This window comes from Nematolebias whitei, chromosome 14, assembly GCF_014905685.2.
Source record: "Nematolebias whitei isolate Nwh7 chromosome 14, NemWhi1, whole genome shotgun sequence".
In the NCBI taxonomy this organism is placed as follows: Eukaryota; Metazoa; Chordata; class Actinopteri; order Cyprinodontiformes; family Rivulidae; genus Nematolebias; species Nematolebias whitei.
Window position 1 is genome coordinate 23,613,568 of NC_056511.1, and position 10,775 is coordinate 23,624,342.

At 40.7% G+C, this 10,775-nt stretch overlaps 1 protein-coding gene across 1 annotated transcript in view; it reads left to right on the forward strand.

Moving 5' to 3' along the window:
- tmem45b (transmembrane protein 45B) overlaps nucleotides 1–10,775 on the forward strand; it is a 15,167-nt gene that overhangs the window by 2,120 nt on the left and 2,272 nt on the right. The window contains exons 2-5 of the mRNA XM_037687422.1: nucleotides 5,384–5,581; nucleotides 5,664–5,876; nucleotides 5,966–6,150; nucleotides 7,624–7,766. Of these exons, the coding sequence (XP_037543350.1) occupies nucleotides 5,392–5,581; nucleotides 5,664–5,876; nucleotides 5,966–6,150; nucleotides 7,624–7,766 (731 nt within the window). The 5' untranslated portion in view covers nucleotides 5,384–5,391. The remainder of the gene's footprint in view (nucleotides 1–5,383; nucleotides 5,582–5,663; nucleotides 5,877–5,965; nucleotides 6,151–7,623; nucleotides 7,767–10,775) is intronic.

A 10,775-nucleotide genomic window follows, 5' to 3' on the forward strand; every position in this document is an offset into this window, starting at 1 on the left:
TTTAGAGAAATACATCTGCATGTAATTTATCAAAACAAAGTCATAAATGTGCGTAGAGATTTATTGAAAGTGATTTTTGTTTTTTGTTTTCTAGGAAGCGTAAATTTATTAAACTTTTATCTTCATACATTTACATTGTCCAGTAAAACCAATCACAAATATGTTTTTATCTACACAATATCTTTTTATTTTATTCGATTTATCTTGAGCAAAGTGTCTCTCGGCACTTTCTACTGATAATAAAAGTTTGTAAAACACAATTAGAAACGAGAACAAATCCTCACATCAACTCTCTCTCTGATTTGTTCACTCTAATATTATTTTCCTTCTCTTTTCTGCGTTTTCTTTGCTGCTGCATTCATCAGTTTTAACATTTAAAACCTGTGATGATTTTTCAAATGGAAAACTGTGAATAGTTCTTGTAGAACACAGAACTCCTTTAAACCAGATGTTTCCAGGTCCTTGTTGGCTCAAGAAGCAAAAGACCCCTAGAATATTTGTTTTTAAATTGAGTGACTATAAGCAGTACCATATTTTCCGCCGTACACATCGCACTGCCCTATAAGTCGCATCTGTCCAAATATGTTTAATAAAGTGGAAAAATACATAAACACATCGCTTCGCTGTATAAGCCATATGTATTATGTGTCATCGCTGACGCGTCACGTTTGTTACTCGTCATCACTGACCACCTGGAAATGTGGGCCGGTGTTGTGCCAAAAATCGATTGGCTGCCAAATGGCGGCCACGGGAGTGTGCACGGGAGGACTTTAACAAGAATTTAACAAGATTAACACTTAAAAATAATTATTTGTTTGCTCGAAATTATAGTAAAGGTGTGTCTTAGTTGAATTTTTGCTTAATAAATGCCCTTTAATGGTGATATCAGCTGCATTTCAAAAGCCAATACACGAAAGGAGTGCGCAGAGGACAGCTCGCTGTGCATTTCTTCCAAATTTAACAAGATAAGCACCTAAAAACATTTTGCTAGCTCAACTTTATAGCAAAATTGCTGGACATGGGCACCAGCGACCCCCGTGACCCAAAATGGAATAAGCGGGTAAAGATAATGGATGGATGGATGGATGGATGGACTTTATAGCAAAGGTGTGTCTCAGTTGAACTTTTACTTAATAAATGCACTGTAATGTGAAAATCAGCTGTACTTCAAAAGTATTGGTTGCCTTGGTGCTCTGGGAGCACACAGAGGGAGGAAATCAGGAAGGAGGAAAGCTGCACATTTTTTCGAAATTTAACAAGAAAAGCACCTAAAACAATTATTTATTTACAATCTGGATTCCAAAAAAGTTGGGACACTAAACAAATTGTGAATAAAAACTGAATGCAATGATGTGGAGGTGCCAACATCTAATATTTTATTCAGAATAGAATACAAATCACACATCAAAAGTTTAAACTGAGAGTATGTATCATTTTAAGGGAAAAATCTGTTGTTTCCAAATTTCATGGCGTCAACAAATCCCCAAAAAGTTGGGACAAGTCCATTGTTACCACTGTGTTGCATCCCCCCTTCTTCTTACAACACTCAACAGACGTCTGGGGACAGAGGAGACCAGTTTCTCAAGTTTAGAAATAGGAATGTTCTCCCATTCATGTCTAAAACAGGCCTCTAACTGTTCAATCGTCTTGGGCCTTCTTTGTCGCACCTTCCTCTTTATGATGTGCCAAATGTTCTCTATAGGTGAAAGATCTGGACTGCAGACTGGCCATTTCAGTACCTGGATCCTTCTCCTACGTAGCCATGATGCTGTGATTGCTGCAGAATGTGGTCTGGCATTATCGTGTTGAAAAATGCAGGGTCTTCCCTGAAAGAGATCACATCTAGATGGGAGCATATGTTGTTTTAGAACCTGAACATAGTTCTCTGCATTAATGGTGCCTTTCCAGACATGCAAGCTGCCCATGCCACAAGCGCTCATGCAACCCCATACCATCAGTGATGCAGGCTTCTGAACGGAGCGTTGATAACAACTTGGGCTATCCTTGTCCTCTCTGGTCCGGATGACATGGCGTCCCAGTGTTCCATAAAGAACTTCAAATCGTGACTCATCTGACCACAGAACAGTCTTCCATTTTGCCACACTCCATTTTAAATGACCCCTGGCCCAGTGCAAGCGTCTGAGCTTGTGGAGCTTGCTCAGAAATGGCTTCCTCTTTGCACTGTAGAGTTTCAGCTGGCAACGGCGGATGGCACGGTGGATTGTGTTCACTGACAATGCTTTCTGGAAGTAATCCTGAGCCCATTCTGTTATTTCTTTGACAGTGGCATTCCTGTTTGAGGTGCAGTGACGTTTAAGGGCCCGGAGATCACGAGCATCCAGTAGAGTTTTACGGCCTTGACCCTTACGCACAGCGATTGTTCCAGATTCTCTGAATCTTTTGATGATGTTATGCACGGTTGATGATGATAACTTAAAAGTCTTTGCTATTTTACGCTGGGTAACCATGCGCGTAGCCAGGGGGGGTTCGGGGGGTTCGAACGAACCGCCCACTTTGCCAATGAAGTCCCACCTACAACTCCCGCGAGATATAGAACTGCGAGGTGAAGTAATTTCATTCATAAAAAACAATGTCTAACAAAGCAAAGTAAAAAGATGAGTTATTTTTGCAATTGAAGTAATGTTATTATTTGCGGGCTTAGTTTGCATTTATGTTGTTAGAGTTAAGGAGTGGTACTGTGCCTTTAAGAGGATGACGTCTTTCATTCTTCTTCGGTGTTTTTTTTTTTTTTTTTGTGTATGTTCGGGCGGGACTCGGGAGTACCGAAGTGTTCGTTCGTGTCTGGGATGAGTTCTGAATAGAAGACTGGACACACACGCTATTCCCCTCTCAGTGTGTTGCTCTTTCTCCACTCACAACCGCCTATTTGGTAACACAGATTTACCTCACACAGCAGTGTTTTAACTAGCTAGCTAATTAGCTTGTTTACACATTTGAAGTTATGTGTACCACCGCCAATGAACCAATCAGAGTAGTCCTACAGGTCCACTTTTTCTTCAAACGAACCGCCCCTCATAAAATCCTGGCTACGCCTATGGTAACACCATTCTGGTATTGCTGCACTGTTTTCTGTGCAATAATGGTGGAATTGGTGATCCTCTTACCATCTTGGCTTCTGAGAGACACTGACACTCTGAGAAGCTCTTTTTATACCCAATCCTGTTGTCAGTTGACCTAATTAGTGTTAATTGGTCTTCCAGCTGTTCGTTATATGCTCAATTTCCTTTTTCCAGCCACTTATTGCTACTTGTCCCAACTTTTTTGGGATTTGTTGACACTGTGAAATTTTGAATCAACATATTTTTCCTTTAAAATGTTACATTTACTCAGATTAAACTTTTGATCTGTCATCCATGTTATATTACGAATAAAATATTGACATTTGCCATCTCCACATCAATGCATTCAGTTTTAATTCACAATTTGTTTAGTGTCCCAACTTTTTTGGAATCCGGTTTGTACTTGATTTTATAGCAAAGATGTGTCTCAGTTATACTTTTCCTTAATAAATGCACTTTAATGGTCAAATCAGCTGCATTTCGCCAGGGCGGCGCAGCGAAATGAAGATGATTTGACGTTTTCTCCAGGCATGATCCTAGAGCTGGATAAAGGTGGTAGACTGTGGCAAGCCGATTGGGTCATTAACAGCCAGTTTTACCATCTAGCTGCTGAAAATGGTAGTGTTCAATATTTTCAGTTGGAATGAATAAAAACAGTCATATTGCAGCCAAAAATTGGAGGTGTTCATCCCAGCATTTTTACATCTGTCATGTGATTGTACACATTTTTTCTTTTTGCCCCTGTAGCTCTCGAGTACGTGGTACATGTGCAGATGTTTGACCTGCAGAGAGGCTGAAGTGGCTGCATTATACATTCATGACCACATTCTTACAGTAAATTATTAATGCAACGAGAACACAGTCACTTTCATAACAAACCTGATGGTTATTTTCAGTCCCTGCTGATTGTAAAATGCTTGATGGCCAGAATTCATCTACTGAATTTGAACCACTATGCTCAAAAACTTGATTTATTAATGACTCATCATCTGATTAGATGCTTTTGAACCACAGCAAGGATCACTTCAGGTGTTGTAACTGTAGTTTTTTGTTGTTCAGCTTTTCTTTTTACTACCCACTGCAGAAGATATTAATTTGCAATATTAAGTTCAGGAAGTAGTTTTTTTTAGTAATTATGCATTTTTCCTGACCACATTTTTGTTACGGCCATGCAGTAAATATGGCTTAGATTTATCATATTTTCCGGCGTACAAGTCACAGTTTTTTGCATAGATTTGTCAGTCCTGAGACTTATACGCCGAAGCAACTTATAGGCAGTACGTTTTTATTTCCATATTCATAACGCAATTTTTGACTTATGTTTTAAATTTCGAAGAACTGCAACAGCGAGTCCTCCTGTGCGCACTCGTTTTGCTCAGCTGCTGCAGGCGGAGGAACGCTAGAGAGCTAGTGGCTCCGGCCGCGATGGATGGATGGATAGTACCGAATCGCCCAGGTGAAATGAAGCTGTTTTGACGATCAAATAAACTCATAATAAATGCGAAGGGTCAGCGGTGACGCATAATAAATGCGACTTATATACGTTTTTTTTTCCTCGTCATGATGCTTTTTTTGACTGATGCAACTTATACTCCGGAGCAACTTATATGCTGGAAAATACAATAGTTTGTCTTCCTAACTTCAGCAATCACAGCTGAAGAAATGAAATGAACGTATTATAAAAACAAAGTTGCTAAATTTCCAATATTCCAGATGGATTTAACAGAACAACACTCTGATATCTGAGGACTCCCTCAACCTGATTGTTTTTTTCAGCTTTGTGTCTTTTCCCTTCAGGAACATTATTCTGCCATTTTTTATATTTACACACTGTTTGTTGCAGCCTGGTGAACCTCTGCCCCTCTAAATGTCTCTCTTTATACCCAATCCTCTTACTGACATGTTCACATTTAACCTAGCTGGATGAAAAATGCTCCTCCAACTTTTTTTTATTTTTATTTGAACCACTAACTTTTCCAGCATTTTGTTGCCCTTTCGACCTCTTTGAGATGCTGCAACCCCCCCCAAAAAAAGTGAAAACCACCTCATTAAAAAAAAAAAAAAGAATGGTTCAATTTTTTTAGTTTTAACATTTTGATATGTTTACTTTGTTGCTTGAATTTTTTTAAGACAAATGCGTAACTTTTCCACAGAAAAACATCTGATCTGTTTATTGCTGTGAATCATCACATGTCATGACATACAACAAAGTTCTGAACCTGCACTTTGACCTCAAAGTTGAAAATCCTATAATTAAATCTCTAAAAGGACTTGTCTCCACTGTGTGTATTTCTCATTTTCAGGCCAAACGATGGCCAACTTTGGAGGGCACGCGATTCCTGGCACCTTTTTCTTGTTTTATGGCTTTTGGCTGGTGGTGAAACACAATATCCAGCACTACTGGAGGACGAGGCAGCCCAAAGGGAGACAAGTCACGCCTCCTTTCTTTAAGAAAATGGAGTACTTTGAAGGAGGACTTCAAATCTTCGCTTCCTTTGTGGGTCGGTTACCTCTCACATCCATCTTGGACACCAGAACCTGCTGCTCGATTGCCTGATTTTGTGTGATGTGGTGCGGTTGCAGGTATTATGGTTGAGCAGTTTGTGGTGGACGGCCCCCACGCCCGCCTCTACAACAGGGAGGAGACTTCCTGGGTCAAGCTGATGAACTGGCAGCACAGCACCATGTATTTGTTCTTTGGTATTTCAGGAATAGCAATGATTGCTTGTGCTTTATCCAAAAACGTGCCAGCAGGGGTGGACCGACTTACTATCTCCTTGGCCCTTTTTGTTGAAGGTGAACAAGAAACACATCTTGGATTTAGTTTTAAAATATCATAAAATGTCCCACTGATGCAGCAGTTTGTGATCTCTCTCTTACTCCAGGGTTTCTGTTTTATTTCCACGTGCACGGCCGGAAACCTCTGGATGCTCACATCCACACCCTGCTGCTGGTGGCTGTGTTCGGTGGCTCGGCCAGCTCCATGCTGGAAGTGTTTGTCAGTAACAACTTTATTCTGGAGCTGACCCGGGCGGGCCTGTTCATCCTGCAGGGCTCGTGGTTCTACCAGGTGAGACAACAAACCAACCAGACCTGTTCCTGGAACCACTGAGTTGTTTCTAACCTTTCAACTTGAAAAAGAAATTAAGTGAAGGAGCTATTTGTACTGAGGTCATGAACATAAATATCTTACCTGTTGTGGATGGCTGAATGAGCTCAGTTTGAAGAAACTGGTTAGTCTGGACAGACTGATGAGCTGAGGGCTAGTCCAAATGGAGCCAAGAGCAAAGTGGATTACATCCTAAAATATTTTTAGCGGTTCATGCTATTGCTGTTTTATAAAGCTTGACATTGCCATCAGCTTGATATTCCATAAAATAAAATATGATCATCTGATGGGAGTGTGAGGTTTGCAAAGAACTGCAGAACTCTATGTAAATACCTGTGAAATACAAAACTGACAGCAATGTAAAGCTTTATAAATTACATTTGTATGACTTGCTTTGACAAGTTAAAGACCGGAGTCCTTTTGGGACGGCAGAAATTCACTTTGGATCTCAGCTCGCCAGTCTGGTCAGAAACAAACGGTTTCTCCAAATGGAACTTTATCAGAAAGCTATCTACAACAGGTAAGATGATAACCGTTCACATTTGCACAAACATCCCTGAAAAAGTGAATTTTCTGTAGATTCACATTTATCCACCTGCAGGTGTGATGATGGCATCAGGGGGTGGCCAATGGTGGCCTTGGCCCCTGTAGATTAAGCTTCAGCCACCCCAATCATTGGAGGAAACTATACTTTGAAGAGATATAAAAACTAGAAAGCATAGTCTCTTCAAATGATCGGGGTGGTCGGTTTACATAAATATATGGTGGTGGCCATCTTGGATTTTGATGTGGCAACCCAATTTTTGACCTTTCTTGCACCTAGATGCAGTCACACACCAAAATGGAAGTTGGTACCTCAGTCATTTTTTTAAGTTATAATGCTCACAACATGCATGGACAGATAGAGGGTATTTCTAATTCCCCTGTTCCCTCCACGATGGGGGGTGGGGGTGGGGGTGGGGCTGCCCCTTAAATATTTTCTTTGTGTCAAAGTTGATATAAACTCAAACATTTTGAAGTTTTACTGTCCGACGTTTAGTTTGTTGTCCAAAATATTCACCTTTAAAATGAAAACAATCCTTGTTAAAGTAAAAATGTTCTCGGAGGATAAAACCAGCCATGGGTCAGCTCAGTCTGCAGTTTCCGTCTTTGTCTTGAACCTCTGCTTTTAAAACCTAGACCAGGGCAATTCAACTAAGTTGCTCAGTGGGGCACAGATACTGAAAGCCAAGAGCTCAGGGGCCAGACATTCAGCACTTATTGTCATTAAGTAAGTTTGTTTTACAATTTAAGATCTAGTTTTATTTAAAAATTATCCCATTGGTGGGCGGAACTGAGCTCACTTGTGGGCCTGATTTGGCCCCCGGGCCGCCAGTTGAATAGCCCTGACTTAAACTGTAGTCTGCTGGCTCCTTATCAGTTTTCTCCTTTCAGATTGGATTTGTCCTTTACCCGTTAAATGGAGACGTGTGGGATTTGGAGCTACACGACAACCTTATGTTCGTCACGATGTGTTTCTGCTGGCATTTAGCTGTGGCTCTGCTTTTAGTCGCTTCCACCTCCTCCACAGTTTGGCTGTAAGTATCCCGACTTTTATTCTTGTTTTGAGTTCAATAAGTCTATGAAGCTAATCATTTAAATGGGGGCGTAAGCTACATGTTTTCATGAACAAACTGAGCTGGACATTCAGGTGAAATAAACGTTTTAGTAAATCCGAACAGTAAAGTCTCCACTCGTCTTTACTGCAGAATCAATGGGTCGCCTGTATGGAGTCATGAGAGCTGAAGTGTAGATTTTAGAAAAGTAGCTGGGAGTTTTTTCTTTTAAAGTACGAGTTTAACGGCTAAATAAACAAAGGTGAGTTCAACCATTACTGGAATGTAGAAATACGAGATGGTTCCAAACAATAGAGGATTAAAGTGTGTGTGTAAATACTGAAAAAAATAGTTAAAATAATCTAAAATGCTCAGATTAGCAGACACTGGCTGTAATCTACTGCAACTCTTAATTAAGCACTAAAAGTGTATTTTCTTTTTCATAAACTGCTCTTTCATTTTATTCTGGTTAAATAGGAATGTTGTGTAAAACTGTACGCGAGATCTGTCTAAAGTTCAACACCCTGAGGAGCGCCTTTTTTTAATCTATCCACCTTGTTTTATTCATCTTATATATTTATATTTTATAAGTTTTTCATATTTTAGAGCTAAGTTTTAATTTTGCTTTACAGTCAAACAGGATTTTGTTTACATTCAACATTTGCCTCCATAAACAATGTCCTTTTGTTGTGTTTAAAGGGATAGCTCGTATATTTTTATGTGGGGTTTTGTGGAAGGGCTGTGAATAGTAACTATTTACCTGCTGCAGATAGTTTTTTAAAGAACAGTAGTCCCTCGTTTATTGCGGGGGTTCTGTACCCTGCCCCCCCCCCCCCCCCCCCGCAATAAATGAAAAACTGCAAAGTAGGGATACAGTAGTCCAAGTTCAGTAAACTTTGTCATGACGTGCCAGGCTGCAATCACACTCATCACCTGTTGCTTCCAATCTCCCTCCCTGTGTAAATAAACAATAAAAAGTTAAATACTGTAATTTTAAATAAACAATTGTTTATTTAAAATATTACAGTATTTAATTTTAAATTGTAGGGAGTGGTGGCACAGAGGTTAGAGAAGGTGTGCCTGTGATCGAAAGATTGCCGGTTCAACTCCCAGACAGACGACATCAAAATGTGGGTGGAAAAGATGAAGCACCCACACTTGTCTCCACCCTCATTTGCCCCACTCTGGGCCCTTGAGCAAGGCCCTTAACCCCCAACCATCTGCTCCCCTGAGCATCCTAGATGGCAGCTCTCTGCTCCACACAGAGGGCTGGTAGCTCGGTGGTCTGTGGTTGTGTCAGGAAGGATATCCTGCGTAAAAACAATCACCAAGTCTTCGTGCGACTTAATTCGCTGTGGCGACCCCTGAAGAAGGGAGCAGCCAAAAGAAAGGGGAAAAAAAAGAAATTGTAGAGAAGTGCAGTAGGACAGCAAAGAGTTAACCCTTCACAAAGCTGCTGCAGGGGAAATGTGTGGCAGAGAAGGAGATCATGACAGGCTGCAGAACGGAGCTTTTCCCTGCGCCTAATGATTTAGTAGGTGCTAAATAAATAATTTAAAATGTATTTTAAATAAGCAATCCCACAATTGGCTCATGCAGTTCATCCATCAATCAGCCAACAGTGTGCCATGTCCAATCTTACTTTAAAAAAACAGCGAAAGAGCGAGTCTGCGAAAGTCGAACCGCGAAGTAGCGAGGGACTATTGTACTTACATTTAGAGAATCAGGTTGAATCTGACTGAGTTAACTGCTTGTCAAGCAGCACTAAGACCAAAGTGGATTGCCACTGTCCTAAAACTTGTCATATTTCTGCCAGAATAATCATGTGATGTGGAGTAAAAGTAAAAAAACAAACAACAAAAAAAAAAAACCCTCTAAAATATTCAATATTTGAAATATCCTGATGCATGCTCAATAATCCAGGTAGAAAAATCCAAAAAAGTTCAATCTGGTCCTCTGGACATTAAAAAAAACCCAAAAAACAAAACAAAGCAAAAAAATATAGAAACGTTTCGTCTCTCATCCAAGAGACTTCCTCAGTCTGAGGTGCTGTATTCAGCTCGGTCTCTTAAATAGCACCTTCTCAGAGTGGATCAACCAGTTTGCTGCTGACAACCAAAACCAGCTGATCACATGCTCAAGAAGGACCATCAGCCTAACAATGGATCATTAGCACACTGATGGCTGTTTACTACTCACAGAGGGCTGAGTGATACTAGCAATCACAGCATTGTAAGAGGGGGACAGTTGAACCCGGAGGCCTCCACCCCTGTTTAATGATGGACGATTTCTATCCTGCCTCAGCAATGCCAAACCACCACCTTCCAACATCAGTAGAGAGGAGAGGGATGCACTCACCACTCTTAGCAAAGACAAAAACATCATCATTCTCCCAGCAGGCAAAGGAAGGTGCACAGTGATTTTGAACCAGAAAGACTATCATGAGAAAGTTATGACACTCCTTAGTGACTTAACCACTTATGAACCTCTGAAAAGAGATCCAGGAAGTGGTTACAAGAAACCGTTAATAGATTGCCTGAAAAATTTGGAGCAGGACAAGGGTATTGACCGTATTCTGTACCACAGACTGTACCCAGGGGAGGCCACACCTAGTCTGTATGGTTTACCTAAAATCCACAAACAAGGTGTACCTTTAAGACCAATTGTTAGTATGATTAACTCTGTCACTTACAATGTTTCCAAATATCTGGCGTCTGTACTCATCCCTTTAGTTGGCAGCTCAGAACACCACATACAGAACACCATGGACTTTGTGGATAAGGTGAGGGATGTCATCATGGAGACTGATGAAACAATGGTCTCTTTTGATGTCACATCACTCTTTACGTGCATTCCTGTTGATGATGCAGTAGAGGTGGTCAGTTTAAGATTAAAATCAGACACCACTCTGAGCAGCAGGACCACGCTTTCCACAGAACAACTGTGTCAACTCTTGAAACTGTGCCTGCAGTCAACCTACTTCACATATGG